Source organism: Rhinolophus sinicus, chromosome 1, assembly GCF_057876585.1.
Source record: "Rhinolophus sinicus isolate RSI-liver-muscle chromosome 1, RSI-T2T, whole genome shotgun sequence".
In the NCBI taxonomy this organism is placed as follows: Eukaryota; Metazoa; Chordata; class Mammalia; order Chiroptera; family Rhinolophidae; genus Rhinolophus; species Rhinolophus sinicus.
Window position 1 is genome coordinate 48,503,096 of NC_142501.1, and position 19,543 is coordinate 48,522,638.

At 40.2% G+C, this 19,543-nt stretch overlaps 1 protein-coding gene across 2 annotated transcripts in view; it reads left to right on the plus strand.

Moving 5' to 3' along the window:
* The first annotated feature begins 9,864 nt into the window (after positions 1-9,864).
* Positions 9,865-19,543, plus strand: part of TMEM117 (transmembrane protein 117) — a 394,057-nt gene continuing 384,378 nt past the window's right edge. The window contains exons 1-2 of one of the 2 annotated variants that reach the window (XM_019748450.3): positions 9,865-10,197; positions 18,978-19,282. In XM_019748450.3, the coding sequence (XP_019604009.2) occupies positions 19,006-19,282 (277 nt within the window). In that variant the 5' untranslated portion in view covers positions 9,865-10,197; positions 18,978-19,005. Of the gene's footprint in view, positions 10,198-18,977; positions 19,283-19,543 lie in introns of those variants that run through there. The other variant, XM_019748452.3, reaches the window with a different exon arrangement.

Here is a 19,543-nt window from a genome sequence, read left to right on the forward strand (position 1 = left end):
TTCACTAGAAGCTAGGAATTCAGGATTTTTTTTTTCAAACGTGAGGACTATTGGCTTTTCAATATTTGCAACTAAGTTAAAGTTTTAAAGTAGTATGAGGGTCAAAGATAGTAATCCACTGGCCAAATTGCCACCCGTTTGCAGGCTTTGATGTAGGGCAATTATTTGGAACTGTGGAGGGTGAGGACCTACCTCATTCCCTCTAAGAGATAAGGATTTCACTGGTTTGGGATGGGTCCCAAGTATCAGATTACCCTCATGTGAAGTCAAGGTTGAGCCCTACTCGCTTAGTAAGTGGTATGATGTGACTGAATTCCAGGGACTACAGGGCGTTATCAAAAGGCTTCTCTGGCTGCCTTTCCTCCTGCACTCTCCTTATGCAACTGTATCTATAGAGCCATAACATCAGCAATTCCTTCTACCTGTATTTCTCCAACTTAAATATGCATAAGAGTCACTCAGGAGCTTACTAAAACAGAGATAACTAAACTCCACTGCAAGAGATTCTGATTCAGTAGGTAGATTCTGGAATTTGCTAACACCCACTTTAGTTTACTGTAACACAGATGGTCTGGAGACCACACTTTAGAAACACTGACTCATCAGTGCCAGCTGGTGGCTGGCACATCTGTTATTTCAGCCCTCGTTTCTTGCCTAAGTTACAGAGCGGTATATACAACTGCTTGCTGGAAATATGCACCATCTTTGCCTGGATATCTCAAAGTTATCATTGTCTAAATCCAAACTTATTATGGCCATGCATCATATAACAATGTTTCAGGTAAAGAAGGGTTGCATATATGATGGTGGTTCCATAAGTTTATAATGGAGCTGAAAAATTCCTATGGCCTTGTGATGTCATAGCTATTGTAATGTCATAGTGCAACACATTACTCACGTGTTTGTGGTGATGCTGGTATAAATAAACCTGTGCTGCCAGTCGTGTCAAAGTATAGCACATACAATTATGTACAGTACATAACACTTGATCTGGATAATAATCACTATGTTACTGGTTTACATATTTACTATAGTATACTTTGTATCGCTATTTTAGAACGCACTCTTTCTACTTATAAAAAAAGAAAGTTTGCTGTAAAACAGTATGCCTGTTACAACAGGAGCAGCCTCGGATATCTCGTGTTCACCACATGTCTTGATTGTATCAGTTTCTCTTGTGCTTGATTTAATCTCCTGCTGTTTTGTACAGTAATGTGCTGTACAGGCTTGTAGCCTAGGAGTAATAGGCTATACTATAGAGCCTAGGTGTATAGCGGGCTGTACCATCTGGGCTTATGTAAGTGCACTCTATGATGTTTGCACAATGATGAAATCTCCTAATGATGCATCTCGGAATGTATCTCCCTCTTTAAGCAGCGCATGACTGTATTTTCATTTGAAGCCTGCACAAAGAATTACGTTCTGTATTTCATTGAAATTCATTGTCATTGGCTCAGTTGCTCAAGTCAGAAATCTGCATTTGCACCTTTGGTGGGTGGGAACTAACATTCAGGGTGCAAGGGGTATGTGGCAGGCACCGGCATGCCCACCAAGTAGCTGCTTTCTTTTCCAAGCTTGGCCATAGCTGCTCAGTTAATCTACCTTGGCTTTCTGTGTAACCCAGTTCTTTGGGGGCAAGCCAGTAATAACAACCACTTTATTTACTGAGGCCTACTCTGTGCCAGGCACTCTTCTAAGTGGTTCACATGTATTAATGCAATCTTTTCTTGACACCACTGAGTTCCCTGTTGAGTGTTTGGCGGCTCAGCACCCCCTGAAGCTAGATCTGCTCCCCATATTTCCAATTGCCAGCTGGGGCCTCTGCTTTCATATAGATGATGTCATCTTTCCCACAATGATGCCACCCATTAACTACAGACCCCAGGGTCTAGGATCCCTGCTATTGTTTTCTATTCATGATTCCAGGGATGATGGGGGCTGCCTGAATTGGAATCCTATTTAATGTGTCTCCTTAGCTACAGTAAATCAGGTTGCTGCCTATCCTAAAACAATAGAGTGCCAGAGTCAGAAGCTCATTCAGAGAATGTCTAGTCCAATTTCCTTACATTACAGACTGGGAAACCAAGGTCTAGAACCATGAAGTGATTTCCTAAGGTTAAGAGAGAAGTAAGAGAGAGAACTGGGAACCAAACCTCAGTTTTCTGTTTTCATGTCTACTACTGGAATGTAAGCCCCGTCCTAGGGCAGTTACGTGATACTGAAGATTTTTGTGGTGTAGTTTCTGTATCTGACTGCACCTACTAGAATAGTGCCTGGAATGTAGTGACTATGGATGGAGACAGCACAGGTGCATCAGTCTATGGTTGGTTGGCAATGCGACGACCAGCATACTCCTTTGATGTAAAGAACTGTGATTACAGATGACTATGTTTAATGTAGTATGTGGACTATTTAGCCCCTGTAGTAAAAATTCAGTGGAGAAAATAGACATAACGTTGTAGCAGGAAGGAGCTGGCTTAACTATTCTGCATAAATGTCCCCTGAGAGAAGCCTGCTCTGGCCACCATTTCTAAAATTGATCCATATGTTTCTTTTTATTATTTTTTTTGTTAAATTTATTGGGGTGACAATTGTTAGTAAAATCACATAGATTTCAGGTGTACAATTCTGTATTACATCATCTATAAATCCCATTGTGTGTTCATCACCCAGAGTCAGTTCTCCTTCCATCACCATATATTTGATCCCCCGATCCATATGTTTCTCAATGTTGTGATTCTACCTACTTTTCTTACTAGTAAGTCTCACTGTCTGAAATTACATCGTTATGCATTTTGTGTTTATCACCTGCGCATTCACTAGAATAAGCAACGTGAGAGTATGGATTTGATCTTTTTCACTACCGTAGTGCCAGAACCCGGAACTGTCCAACACAGAAGAGCTTCCTGGAAATGATAGTTTTATATTTTGGAATGGAAGCTTAAATAACATGCAGCACTTTGGCATCCAGAAGCCTGATAAATCTCCACAAATAGAAACAAAACAAAAACTCAGCACTGTACCATGTTGGAGTCACAATGTGAGAGATTCTGATAACATTATTTGGAGGGATATTTAAAAAAAATAATTACGATCATTAAGTACATGATTTCTCCTATATATTTTTACCCTATACCAGAGGAATAACCCAGTACTGTAAGTAAAATTACGACATTTAGACAGGGGACACTGGCTTATTTATGAATGTAGTAAGTTGAATAGTGTCCCCCCAAAATTCATGTCCCCCAGAACCTCAGAATGTGATCTTATTTGGAAATAGGGCCTTTGTAGATATAATTAGTTAAGGATCTTGAGATGAAATCATCCTAGATTTGGGTTGGGTCCTAAATCCAAAGACTGGTATCTTTCTAAGAAAGAGCAGATGGAAATTTGAACACAGAGACACAGAACAAAAGAGGATGTGAAGATGGAGGCAAAAATTGGGGTGATACATCTACAAGCCAAGGAACACCAGGAACTACTAGAAGTTTGATGAGGCTAGGAAGGGTTCTCTCCTAGAGCCTTTGGAGGGAGTGTGGCGCTGCCGACTCCTTGATTTCCAGACTTCTGGCCTCCAGAACAGTGAGAAAATAAATTCCCATTGCTTTAAGTCATATTTTTTGATAATTTGTGTGGCAGCCTAGGAAACTAATACAATGAGGATAGAAGATATTTGTTGACTTGTGGATAGGAGGATATGTAGATTGTGCCATACGTAAATTAGTCTACAATATTTTGAAGTTAAATATTATAATACCCAACACATATAAGTGCTCACTATGAGAAGATAAACCTCTCTGTGCAACTCATTTTTTAAATAACATCCTAAAACTCAGAGAAGTGGGCCATCCAAGCTGAGCAGCTGTGAGAAGGGACACAGACACTGAAAAAACGCATTGCAAGACCCTTTCTTATTTCTTCAAATGAATTGGGAGGTAGGGGAGGGCATGGGGAGGATTGCTTCCCTTAACTGTTGCAAGAAGTGGGTCCTCTTGCAACAGTCCTTCCAGTGTATGGGTAGAGGCTGAAGCTTACTGGTTTTCATTTCATGGCTACATGAAAATATGACCATTGTCTTCAAATACAGAAGTAAATCATTTTTACTTATTGTTTAAAATATCTGGTGCCAAGTATTTCTCTTACCTTCCATTTTACCCTTCCCTATCTTATCTCCTTGCCTCCACACCTGGGCTGCTAAAATGGCTGGCACTGAGAAGTCCATTCTCAACCACCAGGCTTTCTCTACTTCCTCAACTGATGTATCTCCCTATCTCCTACTGCCCATTCTTGTAAACGGACCATAGCATTCCTGCTCCTCCTGGCTTCTTTCCTTTATCTCCTCTCCCCACTTTCTCTCCTCACCTTCTCCTGGTCTTTCTCTTTGATTCAGCCATATTTGTTGAGAACCTCCTGGGTAATGAGCGCTGTTTCTGGGCTGGGCCCTTTTGACTGGAATTTCTTCTTTTCTTCTTTTTCTGCTTATCTAAATTCTCCTTATCTTTCAACATTTGCCTCAAGCTTCTCCTTCCATCTGGACTTCTATACCGATTCCTAAGGATAGTTTTATTTCTCCATTTTAAATTGCTGTAGCCCTTATGGTCAGTAAAATACATGCATTTGGCCCCAACCATGTGTCACCTTGTATTACTATTTATGGTGATGATAAGCCAGCTCTTGCCTGCTCATTTAGATCATAAGTTTCCTGAGAAAACAGAGATGCTGTATTTATCTTTGAAACCTCAGCACCTTGTAGTGCTTTGCTGGACTAATTGCTTCCCCCAAAATAAGACCAGGTCTTATACTATATTCCCCCAAAAATAAGACCAGGTCTTATATTAATGTTTGTTCCAAAAGATGCATTAGGGCATATTTTCAGGGGATGTCTTATTTTTTCATGTGCAACAATTTACATTTATTCAAATACAGTCATGTCTTCTTCTTCTGGAACATCGTCATAATGTACTAAATGCGTTCGTCTGGCTGATGATCTTAACTGGGGCTTCTTTTTGGTGTAGGTCTTATTTTCAGAGAGACATGGTATATTTCTTGATTGGGCAGTCTACTTGGTACTTTACATGAAATCAAAACTCTTGAAGGCCAGTATATGTTTGTGTTCCCTCAAATGAAGCCCTTCCCTACCTTGGGCTAGGTCTATCAAACTTTGTCTAAGTGAGTCTGTTGGAAACAGAAGAATGAAGATCTTTTGTTTTAAGAGAAAGCAAACAAGAACTAAGAGAAGGTAAGGTCAAAGTCACTGCCAAAGACAGATTTGCTGTTTAAAACCAACAGTCATATTCTTATGGATAACGTCATCACCAGTCTCTATTAAGCACTGCTTCCCGGAAGTGAGGCTCTGGTCTGGTTTAGAGCCTCTATATATGTAAGAATGGCTGTGTGACAGAGGGGAGAGCAAAAAGAGGCGGTGAAAAGAACTGAAAGGACTGGGCAGTGAGACAATCACCCCTCTCTGTCATCACATGAGGAATGGCTCTGACAGAACTGTTGCATTTGCACATTCTTCAGGACAGGACCACGTGTGTCAGGGCTGATGCTGGCCACCAAGTAGGCGGCAGCTGTACTTCTGCTAAGACTGCTACCTGACCCTCTGTTTGCATGATTCCTTTGCTTTAAAAACTACGCAGAAAAATCCTTCTGTTCAGCCATTTATAGGCAAAAGTGCAGGCTAGTGAATCAGTCCTTTGATGAAAGAAACTCTGAAACATGCAGAATATAAGCAGGGCAAGGATGAGATGAACAATAATGATAATAAAAAGAGCATATATGCAGAATTGAATATGTACCAGACCAAATGTTAAAAGTGTAATACACATTATTTAATCCCTCTACAACCTGTGAGGCAGGTACTACTACTGTACAGAGAGATTAAGTAATTTGCTTAATATCACACTACTATGATGTGGCAGAATGAGGACTCCAGACCACACGCTCTAGTGTTCCAAGCTAGAGACATGTGATGACCATCTTTTCCCAAGCAAAATTCAGGACATGTGGCCTCAAATATATCAGTGTCCATTGTGTATAATGTTTTGCATTAGGACTGTTGAGGAAAATCCTGGTCAATAGAGTCACTGGCCTTTAAATATATATATATATATATATATATATATATATATATATATATATATATATGGATCATGTTCAAATGTCTACTCTTGCCTCTTTGGCAATAGGAAATTATGCTGTTTACATTTGGAGTGTAGAATTAGCATCATCTGATTGACCTACTGGAAGTTAAAAATAGTTTGGTTGTAGTCCATCAACTCAGTGACGAAAGTGTTTCCTGATTGACTTGGTAGAGATTATTGATGCTTCCAGCTCTACTCATTGTTTCCTTTTAAAGGAGGCTTAGAAGGACCTTTCAGAGAGGATACATTTTGGTCATCATATAAATTTTTAACAATTTTTTTTGATTTATCAATTTTTGAAATGCATATTGAGTTTGTCTCTCTTTTTTTTTTTTTTTTTAAATACAGCGTACAACTGTATTATTAACCTACTGGAATATGTGAGATAAACAGAAAAACATTGAATCGTGTGGATACTTCTGATTTTTGTACTCTTGAGTCAGATTTTACATAGGAAGTATATGTAAACAAGACACATTTTAAGCCCATCTACAGGGTTGACTTTGTATGTGGAGTAGGCAGATGTTTGGATAGTGTGATTTGAAGTTTCCTACTTAAACTGTTTCTGTCATTGTCCCAACACTCTGTCCGAAATTGTGGCCAATTTGCTAAATTCCTATATAGAAAAGAAATGGAACTGTTTGGGTTAAAATAAGGATGGGATGAGTGGCAGATCTCAAGCTCTGCCATCGATCACCATCTGTGTACTGGACCAATAGATTTTGGTCTTAAGGAAAGTTTTCATAAAACAGTTACGTTTTGATGGGAGGGAAAAATGGCCTTTGTTGAGCATCTATTACCGTGTTTCCCTGAAAGTAAGACCTAGCCGGACAATCAACTTTAATGCATCTTTTGGGGCAAAAATTAATATAAGACCCAGTATTGTATTATATTACATTATAAGACCTGGTCTTATTTTAGCATAAGATCTTAGACCTTATACTAAAATAAGACCGGGTCTTATATTAATTTTTGCTCCAAAAGATGTATTAGAGCTGATTGTCTGACTAGGGCTTACTTTCGGGGAAACAGGGTACGTAAGTGACACTGTATAGGTACCTGACACACACTAGGGCATTTGAAACTAACAGGTCTGTGTGGTAGTGACTGAGATGGGAAAGAGACTTGAGAATAAGAAGAACGGTAGCTTAAATAATGAGTAAGATCTGTCCATGAACAGGCCAAATGACCTACTTTGGACTCCTAACCCCATATCCAGACCTAACATCTCACAAATTCAATGGTGAAGAAAGGCAGATCTAGGGATTCTTACTGTAATTTTATAGGAATAGTTTGCTTAGGGTTGTAGTTCCTAAGTGGTAGAACCAGAATTCATACCAATGTTCCCTATTCCAGGTCTCCTAACTGTATAACCCATATCCCTTTCCTCGTACATGGGGAGGAAGAATAAGGTAAGGGGATAACGTGTGGGCTGGCATGCCACATCCTGACTTCTGATCCTCACTCCATCACTCTGGTTAGTCTTGAGATCTTGTACGAAATACACAGTTTCTGTGTGTCTCTTTCCTCGAAGATAAAATGGAAGTGACACTACTAGCATCCATCTCACAGGTCTGTGGCAGAAATTAAATGGTTTAATATATGGAGTGGGCCTGGTACACAATAAGCCTTCAATAAGTTGAGCTTTTCTCACTATCTGTTCTTGTGACAAAGATCAAGTGTGGAGGCTATTCCCCTGCCTGGTCCTTAGGTAAGACTGAAATGGAGATCCTGGGTCACTGTTGAAACAAAGGACACAAGCTTCTTGGTCAATGGTAAAAAGGGAGCACTGATATTGAAGAAAACCTTGCTCCTTTCAATATCTTGCCTGGAAGTGGTCTTGGAGAACTACATTCATTAAACCCTGAGAGCTCGCAGTAAGAGCAACTAGTGAGCATTGGTTGAGCTTAATTTTTAAACTATTATTAAAGGAAGCAAGACTGTATGTTAAGAAGACAAGGATCTAAAGGTGGGGTAACAAGCTCCATGTAACTGAAGGCCAGACATTTCAGTTCTGATTAACTGCGTTCATTCTAGTAGGCACCATGCAATTCAACTGATAATGGGTGGAGTGAGTTCAATCTCTCAAGTAGACAGAAGAGAAGCTGCTCAATGATTTTTACTCCACTAGCCTATGAAATACGATGTGTTTTACAACTGTCCTTCAATGATAGGAAACGTGCCTTCTGTTTTAAGCACAGGCCTCAGTATATACTATATTATTTATGAAGCTTTAATATTTTCTAGTTTCAACTGGTTGAAGTCTCCTTGCTTTAAACGGAGATACAGGGAGAATATAGCACATGAAACCCATGTTAAATAACTAGTAATTGTTTTTAAAATAATCCTAATTGTAGTTATAAAAGCACAGTAGAATCTAATGATTAATCTATGGGATTAATCTACTACTTATTGAGTCATTACTATAACTCACTACACTAGGTAATAAGAAAGCCGTAGTGAGAAAGATTTAGTCTCTGCCCTCAAAGAGTTAGTGGGGGGGGGGGGGCGGGGGGAAAGACATTGTAAAAAACTACAGCAAGATGTAAGAAGTACCATAGTAAATGTACAAAGTGCTGGCATAGGAAATAACTGGTCCTGGGAAATCTTTGGAAAGCCTCACTAAAGAATCTTACTAAGCTAAGAGTTCAGATGATCACAAACTATAATTACAATGTAGATACATGTGGTCATTCTTAGATGCTTGAAAAAAGAAGTATGACAGTGAACTCCCAATTATCCATGTGCCAATTAGCTACACTGCAGGACTTAGCAATGGCTCTCTCTAACCCACTGTACAATCTGCTGACGTCTCAGCTCTCTCTCTTGCATCCCACCCATTTCTGAATCATGCTGCCAGTCTAGGAGAAGGGCTAGTTTTTCTCCTCATAAGTTTGCTATTGTAGGCATATGTGAATTATCCCCTTTCCCATTTGATATATAAACTAGCGGTCACTTCTATTGGTGTGGAATATCAGTATGCTGGATAGCTGTTTTTAATGCATTACAAGCAACCAGGAAACTGAGGTAGCAGTTGTTATTGGGTGTGGAAGGAAACAAAGGCCACACATATACGATGAGAAAGACATTACCTCAAGAAGAAAGGAATTGGTCAAATGTGGTGAAAGGGTCTTCTCCCCCCACACTGCCGATGTATCATTTCAGCGGTACAGAATGATACGTTCCTGCGAGTTTCAAGCTGCACAAAGGCTAAAAACTGCCTGCGTATGTGTGTGCTTATACTATATATGCGTGCATATACATATGTAGCATGCAGATATATTTATTTCGAAGTGTATATGAATGTGTGTGTGCTTATAAATGTGTGTGAATATATTTGCATATATGTGCCAGATCAGACAGACCGGAAAGTAAGTGTAAGACTTCTCACACTCCTCACCGGCTCTGTCTCTCCCCACCCCCACCACCCATAGACTGAAGCAGCGAGGAGGCTCTGTGACCTGAGGCTGCATTAGAAAGTTTGCAGCTCTCTGAGGACATTCCATCGGTTTTAGAAGTCGGCGATTCCCCCAGGAAGAAGGCACCGCTACTGACACTCTAGGCTGAAGGCTGCTCCCCTACCCCCCCAGCCCCGCCGTGTTCCTAAGTCGTCCCCCTCCCGAGCCCGGCGGCTCTGCAGAAGCAGGCCGGCCCGGACAGGCTTGGCCGCAGGGTGCGAGGCCCGCGGGCTGGAGCCGGCCCGCAGCGCAGGCGGGAGGGGAGGGAGCGGGAGGGCGGGGGTGGCGGGAGGCCATGCCTCCAGATGCGGAGGCTGCCACACAGCTGGAGCCACGGCAGTCACCTGCGCGGCGCCTTTGCCCTTGTGCTCCAGCTGCCCGGCCGCCGGCGGCAGACTTTGCGGAGGGCGCCCGGCGTAGGCGGCGGCGGGTGTGGGCCGAGACGGTATTTATAGCTCGGTGACAGCAGCGGCGGCAGAGACATCGCTGGCCCGTCTCGCCGCGCTTCCCAGTGAGGCCGCCGGCGCGGCCGAGGGCTGTGCTTGCCGGTGTCTCCCGTGTGCAGACGCCCCGAGCCCGCACGGCCCCATCCGGTGAGTACGCAGTCCCGCGATGGGCGCGCCTCCCCCGCCGCGCGGTCCAGCCGCAGCCGGGCTGCGTCTTAATCCCTGCCGGCGAATGCAGAAGCGGCCCGGCACCCCGGCCCGAATTCCCCCGGCGCCTCTCCTCCTCCCTTCCGGAGGATGGCTGGCAGAGAGGCAGGGGGAAGTGTCTAGGAGGGGGGCAGACGCACCAGCCCTTTAGGGAAAGGGCAGAGGAGACTCCTAGGCAGGAGGCTGTTGGTGGGGAACCCTCAAACTCCAGGGCTTCAGGGGGTAAGGGACGTCTCCAGAGCAGACCTTGAACTTTCTCCGCTTCACTAATTCCTAGGATAGGAGCTGAAGACAAGCCCTACCTCTCCTTTGTTAATTAAATTAACAGGTTGCAGTTCATGGGTGTTCTCATTAAACACAACAACAACGTTTGAGTGTTTGGGTGTTTACTAACTTCGTCATAACTAAATAAAGCTATTTGATTCCTATTTTCGAAAATGCCACAGGCCCACAAGTGTGTTTGACCTATGTGGTATAACACTTTGCCATTAGTCATTCCACCAGCTGTGGAACAATAAACTGAGTGTGTGTGTGTGTGTGTGTGTGTGTGTGTGTGTGTGAGAGAGAGAGAGAGAGAGAGAGAGAGAGAGAGAGAGAGAGAGAGAGAGAGAGAGAAGAGATGGTAGTAAACATCATATGCTTGTTTTAGTATTTGTGAATATAAGTCTCATGAACCAAAATAAATTTTTTGAGTAAAAGTATGTTGAATAAACGTATTTTCCCTTAATTATAAATGATATGTTGTTTGAAATCCATAAAGGAATTCTAGGAAGATTTCAGGGTTTTGTGTTGTCTTCAGAAAAAAGTTCTTCCAATTTATTGAGTAGTAGCATCCCTGTAAAAGCCATTTTTTGCTGTAAGGTATTGAATTTTTGCCATGCGCTTTCTAACTCTGGAAGGTACTTATGGATTTTGACGTTTTGACTCTGGTATTTACTCCCTAACCCCATCCCACCTCTATCTGATCCCTGTGATCAGAAACAAGTACTTGTTTAATTTACTTCTTTAAATTGCCAGTCATTTAAAAAATAATGAATGGTATGAATGAATTTTATTTTATTCATTAACTGTTACTTTGGTGTTGTGTTTAGATTCTTTATCATAAACAGATGTCATTGAAAAGGAGGTCTAAACATTTAAAAATGATTCATTGGTGATTGTTTTTCAACTTTATTACATGAAAAGGCTCATAAATATTTTTCATTTTAATGAAAAGTTGGCCATGTCTTGGTAGAAGAGAACCCCATGTCTACTTTGCTTTCAGGTTCCCTGCTTTAAAAACTTGGATTGGTTCAGTGTTTTGTTATCCCAAGCACTGCAGGATAAGAACAAGGGAAGAAAATCACTTAAAGGTTGAATCAATGTGAAGATAAAGTCTAGGAAGTGATTTATGGATGCGATCTTCCAAATTAGCTAGGGTACCACAAATAACCATCCTGATACCTCTGCAGAGCCACTTATGGTGGTTTCATTGATTGACTTAAAAGGTTGCTTTTTATTTAAAAGGCTGTGTGGTCTCTCGTATTGGACTAAAAATAAGAAGATCCAACTTCTGTTACTGTTGATACTTGTGTTTTTTAAAAACCTGTATTAAGCACTTGTATTATATAAAATGCTGTGTGTCATCTCCTCATGACTGTCTTTTCATCGAACAATTCAAGATAGTATACCAAGACCTCTCCTTATCTCAGGGCTGGTCCAGGCAAATATTTATTTGGTTTACTCCTTTCTGCCATTTTTCCTTTTAAAGACCTGAGTATCCCATTGTCCAGAGTCTATTCTCTCTGGAATGGAACCTTCAGTGTTTTTTTCTCACCTAGAGCTGGTCTGTTATCCATTCATCATCCATACATTTATGTTTTCATTTATTCATCCATCAGCAAATATTTATTGAGTGCCTAATAGGTGCAAGTCATCACCAAGTACTTACTACTTCCTAGTACTTCTACTTCTTTCAAAATGGAACTTTATTTTGTATTTTATACTTCTCAGTGTAGGGAGTACAAGAGTAATTAAGAGTATTGACTTTGGGGTCATGTAGAGGTATTTCTGCCTGTTTCTGCCAGTTGGTAGCTGTATGACCTTGGGCAGATTATAACCTTTCTGAATCTCTCTTTGCTGGTAAATCCAAAGGGTTGGCATAAGGACTAATTGAGATAATGCAAGGAAAGTGCTTGCCAAGAGCCCAACACATAAAAAGCACTCACAAATATTAATTATCATTATGTTGTTTGTGTCTGTGTCTAGTGTTCATCTCGGGAAGTACAACGCCCATCTCAGGAAATGGCAATTCCATTCTGGGTTTTGCCAGGCCATGTCCATAGGCAATCCATCAGTAAATCTTGTCAGCAATTCCTTTTAAATGTGTCCCGGAGCTGGTACATTTCCAATCATCACGTAGAGTGGCCCTTCTGAGATGGAAGTCATCTTGTGTCACTCTCTGACTTCCGGGTCTCACCCAGGACGAGAGCCCACATGCATATAGCAGCCCCCAGGCCAGATCATGATCTTATGTGACCTCCCAGACCTCACCTCCCTTCATACTCCTCTGTACCCACACTCTATCCAGTATACTAGCCCTCTGCTATTCCTTAAATGCATTAATCGTGTACTCAGCACAGGCCTTTGCAAGTTTTTGTTCCCTCTGTCTGGATCACCCTTTCCCTAGATATCTGCTTGCCTCCCTTCCTTCTTTCACTTCTCTGTTCAAATGTCATCTTATAATGAGGCCTTCTTCAACTTCTTTTACTCCCAATACGCCCTATTAATTTTCTCCTGCTTTAATTCTCTCCATCACCTTATAACTTTCTAAAATACTATGTATTTATTTTTTCTTTGTTTAATGTCTGTGTCCCTCAATGAGACTATAAGATGCAAGGCAATGAGGGCGTTGTCTGTTAGGAACCCTGACACATAGGCCACTGGCTGGTACAAATAGGCAGTTGGGAATACTGAACGAATGAATGACGAATGTTATTATGGAATTAACAAGTCTGGACTTCACCACTTTCTACATATGATTTTGGACCAGGAAGCTTAAGCTTTCTGAGCTTCAGTTTCAGTATTTGTAAAATAAGGATAGTACTCATCCTTTACTTCATAGAGCTGTTAAATTAAAATCCTCTAATTGTATATGAGAATAGCATATACAATCACTCAGTAAGTTTAATAGATAGTTGATATTATTTTCATGCTCATTTTTCATGGGAATGACCACGAGTCATTTGTATGTAAACAGTGGTCTTCAGGATAGGAAGTACCTGGAATTCACCAGGTGCTTGACAAAATCCCCTTTAGTCTTCATTACAACCCTATGAGGAAAGTACTTTTATTAGGATTTTACTGGTGAAGAAATGGAATCTCAGAGAGGTTCGGGATTTTTCCTAGGTCATAGAGCTAGTGAGAAGCAGAGTCAAGTAGAACTGGACCATACTCCTCCTACTAATTTAAGCAGCCTTCTGAAAAGCAGATATTCCTGGTTCCTTTGAGTCATTCTCATATCATATTAATGGTGTGATTTTGCCCATTAAAAACACTAAGAGGTAAAATGGGATATAAATGTAAGCTATCATTTATCTTTCAAGGAAATAATATTATATAATCTGAAATTCTGTCACCTTGTTTGACATATAATTTTTAAAGTCATTATATCCTAGGAATTAAATGAAATGATTGTAAAAAGTGTTCCATTAACTGCAAAGAATTTCACATGTATTAGTATAACACTACAACCAGGTGATTGAGGAAAAATAGCCTTTAACTTTGTCTTGTACTAATATAGCCAAGAACTATCTAAAATAGAACTATACACATCACAAAGAGCATATCTAAACAAACAAATAAAACAAAACAAACCCAAAAAAACCCACAGGAGATATTTTTAAAAATTATTTTTTAAGAAATTGGATTCAAGGTGCTGTTTGGCAGAGTACAGGCACAGAGTACAGCATTTTAATAAGAGCTTAGAGGGGTTACAGATGAATTTTTAGACATAAATACCAAGGAGCTTCAAGAAATTTGGACAGATGATTTTATATTATTATTATTTTTAATCCTATAATAGAGCTGTGCAATGATAATGCTCTAACCATGTTACCTGGTTAGGTATTACTACCTGCTAAGACCCACATGAGCAGAGCTGTGCTTTGGGTATGGTTTACTCGACTAGTAATAATGTCTCTTAGATAGCACATTTTATTAATTCATCAGGGACTTTTCCATACACATCCTTACATTTCTTTGAATGTAAGTGATAACACTCCATTTTGATCCTACTAGTCATTATGCACCAACTATTGCCTGAGCCGGGGTCTCTATTGAGAAAAATGAACTTCACACTCCTGAAGGTCTGTGAGTGTTTTCATTTATGTGTAAAGACCTAATAAGGAAGGAAGGGAGGAAGGGAGGGAGGGAGGGAGGGAGGGAGGGAGGGAGGGAGGGAGGGAGGCTGGGTACTCTGGTCCAATCAAACAAATTGATACAACAGCTATTAGGGCACTGATGTTGCCCTGGTCTGGTACTTGATTATCTTTTATTTAAACTGTTGGAGTGGCCTCTAAACTAGTCTCCCCACTTTCATCATGCCTTGCACTAATTGATCCTTTTCCAAGCTAACAGAGAAATTTGTCCAAAACCCTGCTCCAATCAATTGTATCGCTCTTCTGTTCTGAAACCTTTGCTTTTTCTAGTCTCTACTCAGTAAAATCCAAAACAACACTTTTGTATAATCTTCCCTCAGGTGGCCCCAAATTATCCTTAACTCTCACAAGATACCCCCAAGAGCTCTGTGTTCCAGTTACACAGAACTACTGATACATCGCTGTACCTGTCCCAGACTCTCTCTTCTGTGCCTTTGTTCAAAGTATCTTCCCAACCTGAGTGTCCTGACTTCTCCCATTTTTCCTTTGAATTCCTCTCCATTTTTTGCCTTTACTCCAGGTAAAATACTGGCTTGTAGTAAAATGCATGGCGCTTCTAATATCAAATATAAATATTAGAACCTCTAGAGTGGGAAACCATGATGGAAGGCCTATGGATTATCAGACAGTATATAATGTTTCAGCCTATAGTTACCCATATCTTCATCACCGCTATTATGTGTAAAAGGAGAGGCTTCCATGATATTGATAGTGGCATGTACCTAATGATGTCATTACTTAGAAAAGGGAATTACATGGTGTGGATTAGTCTAGTTCTTAGAGATTCAGTGTTTTCTATAAGTGTTGGAAAAATCACAGAGTGAACATCAGTGACGCATTGTCAAAGGACAATCAGATTAACTCAACTACTTGTATTGCTGCTCAAAGAAGAAGAAAATTGAGCAATCCTGGCGTGAGTCACATGGTCCCAGTTCTTTCTGATCATGCTATCAAGGTCTATTTTGAATAGTAATAGTAGACTCAGTCATCCTAGAAGTATTGTGAATCTTATATCAGAAGGTTTTATTACCAAGAACTTTTTTACCAACATGTAAAGGGCAAGATTTTGGAATTTATGTCTTGGTGTGGGGAAGGCATAACAGAGTGTTGCACCCAGGTGGCTTGGATTTGAATCCCTGCTCTGGCATAGATTCGTTTTATTCTTTGGGTACTAGTTACTAAACTCTAAGTATCAGTTTTAACATTTATAAGATAAGAATATTTCCTTCATTGGGCTGCTGTGAAATTTAAATGAGATGTTTGTAAAGCTCATTACCATAGTGTCTAGTATATGGTAAGTACTCAATAAATGCTAGCCTTATTATTCATAGTAATAGTGATACTAATGCAGAGCCTGGTGCTGAAATAAGATGATATTGGGGGGGACCCATCACTGCTATCACTGGCCCCGGCATCATTGCAGGCTTTGGGCCCCCTGCTCTTCGCTCCCTTAATGGAAGCTAATAGCAGGCTGCCTTCATTTTCTGAGTTGTAACATGGGAGTGATGGTAGCATTCATTGCATTACAGTAGGAATTAAAATCTGTGCTAGTGTAGGACTGTTGCTGAATACTGTTGTTCTCTTTCTTGAAACAATATAAATACTGAAGAGGAGCAGCTATATCCAACATTTTTTTTTTTTTTACTGTTTTAATTCAATTTGGGCATGTAGACATTACATAGCCCACAAAGCAAGATTCTAAGTTAAAAACATCAATAAAATAAGTATATGCCAACCCTCCACAAAGCATTATTACAAAAAAAGAATCAAGGTCATTCCGTGTTCTAAATTTTGCTGCCTTGATTGTGTATAGGTAGGGGCAAGGGAGATGTTGCAACATCAGAATTCCTCACTGGTAAGAGGAACAACATAAAAACCTGTTACAGCAACATCTTAACTGATACCCCTATCCTGTTCCGATGGCATGTAGGAAACACTTCTGCTTCGAGACTCATTGGCTTTGAGAAGATTTCTGTGTATTCTCTTGTGGGGGTAGTCTTTGGACATTTCCAAAGGTGTTGCATGAAATTGGCTTGATAATTGACCCATTCTGGCATTCTTACGTAATGAATGTCATGAAAACGCATACTGTTCATTTTTGTTCTTCATTGTTTTCACTGTTCTTTTTGGTGTGAGAATCACACAGATCTCTGGTGCTGTACTGGTTGACGAACCACACATTAAAAAACAACAACAAAAAACAACAATCCCCCTCAAAAAAAACAGACAAACAAACCAAAACAACTTGCAGTAGTCACCATTCCTGAGTGTCTGAGCTGCAATTCCTGAGAATAGATATTTCAGAGTATTCACAAAGATAACAAGGTACTTGAAGTTACTTAGAAGGTTTATGAATCCAAACACAGTGACTGTTTGTTTTACTGAATTTTATTGTCAGTTCTTGTCAGTGTTTACATTGCTTTTCTAAAATTCTTAGGACGAGTTTTCATTAACTTAAGACCGTGGCTTTAATTGACATTCATGAGCCTAGAATATTGAATTGGGATTTGGGAACCTTGGAGCCTATTCTCCGAACTTCCATTGACTTAGAGTTACTTCAGGCTTGTGGCTTAATCTTTGTACTTACGTTTTTTTCCTGTGCCATAGAAGTATCCGTTACAGAGTTAATATAATCATCTCTAGAGAAGAATGTATCTCCAGAAGGCATTCAAGAGATGACATCCTGGGGCTGGGCCCTAGGTCTGCCCTCTCAGGCAGGGAAATTGCCAGGAGCTGATCTGGCTGCCTGCAGGGGACAGTGAGCAGGACTTGGGGTCAGACTTGAGAGGCTCAAATCAGAGTTCTGCTCAGTGACTTTTCATAGTTACATAATCTATGTGAGCATCAGCTCCCTGCCTGGAAATGAAGTGATGACAGTATTTCAGAAGGTGGTTAGAACACAAATGAAATAAGAATGCATACAGACATTCAATGCAGAGCCTGGATGTCAAATACTGTAGGCTTTGTAAGGGTCCCTCTTTTCTTTCTCAGTTCTAAATAAATTGAGAAAGAAGGAAAAAGAATTGGCAGATTGTGGAGAAATTTTGCCTTTATGATTACTTTTTATCTTAGATTTAATCAGTTTTATTATTGAAAAAAGAGAGATATGGCTTAAACTGAGCACCAAATGAGCTCACCAAAACTGGACCCCAGAATTAAACGTAATTACTCAGTCACAATCCTGGTAGACCTACACAGACTGCATTCTTTATGCACAAGCTAGCTCCCAGAGAGGAAAGAGAGAGTTGCTCAGCAAGACTTCAGAGTTGGGGTCTGGAAATCTGCATTTTAAGAAAGTGTTGTCTGTACTTCCAATGCATATCCAGGTCAGAACCTACCACTGTTACCTAATAGGCATGTTACCTATTTTGCAATGCCTCTGTGCCTTTGCATATGCCCAGCTAGATTGAGCTTCCTTGACTTTGTCACTTGGAAAAATAATCCTACTGATTTTCCAACCTCAACTTTGAGTATCTCGTGCTCTGTGAAATCTTCCCCTTTCTACAGACGTTCCACAAGCAGAGCTGCCCAATCCCTCCTGGGTGCAACTATTCTACTATAGACTTAGCTATTCTATAAAACTTATTCTGTGTTGAAATTATTATACAGATAGACTGTGAACATTTTTATAAAAGTCCATACACATACACACATTTGTCAGTGTTTAGAAAAATATGTGAAAATATATCCACCGAATTATTAAGGAATCTTAATTCTGGAGAGAGAGATTTGGGCAGAGGAAGATGTTTATTTTTTAATATGTTCTCAGTTTACTTCTACATTGCTTTAATTTTTAAATTAGTCTGTATCATGATTGTAACATAAAAATAATTTAAGAGAGGAAAAGTATTGCATTGTTTTGTTTTGTGTTTTTCTCTGCCTTTCCTCCTGAGATGACTCTACATGTCATCGCAGTCATTCAAAGTTTGGACAGTGTTCTGCTCTCTCATGTCCCTTCCTCTCCCCCTACTCTTTTATTCTTCTCCTTTCCTAACCGCCCCCTCCCCGGCCCCATGATCATAGGTGTAATTAGATGATGGGGAAAGGACTATAGTTATTAGGTTGGTGCAAAAGTTATTGCGGTTTTTGCAATGATTTTTAACCTTTTAAACCGCAACTACTTTTGCACCAACCTAATAACTGTTCTCAATTTCAGACTTGTCTTGATGAGATAAGTAGGAACAGATATTATCTTTTCCAAATACCTCTTTGTTGAGCCATTATAAATCTGAACAGATAACAGGAAGAGAGAGAGACCATTTGTTTCCCTGCTCTAACCCTATGTATCTTTTTTTTATGCAGGTAAACTACGGAATTGAAGTTTTGAAGGATGGGTAAAGACTTTCGTTATTATTTCCAGCATCCCTGGTCTCGCATGATTGTGGCTTACTTGGTCATCTTCTTTAACTTCTTAATATTTGCGGAGGACCCAGTTTCTCATAGCCAAACAGAAGCCAATGTTATTGTTGTTGGGAACTGTTTTTCATTTGTAACGAATAAATACCCTAGAGAAGTTGGCTGGAGGCTGCTGAAGGTGCTTCTATGGCTACTTGCTATTCTCACAGGACTAATAGCTGGCAAATTTCTGTTCCATCAGCGTTTGTTTGGTAAGTACTGGGGAAATGTAATGTTGGTAATCATTCAAATTTCATTCTTCAAGATAGAGCTTTGTTATTTCTAAATGCCACATTTAACATGCATTTCACTTTGCCCTTCAGCCTTTATTTGTTAGGCGCTCTTGTAGCCAGGTTCTTCAACTGTTCTCTGTTTGCCATGGCCTAAAGAACATGAGCATGTGAGTATGAGGTAAAATCGGTGCCAAACTTCATTTCAAAATGTGGCTTTAGAGCTAAAATGAATGTATGTGT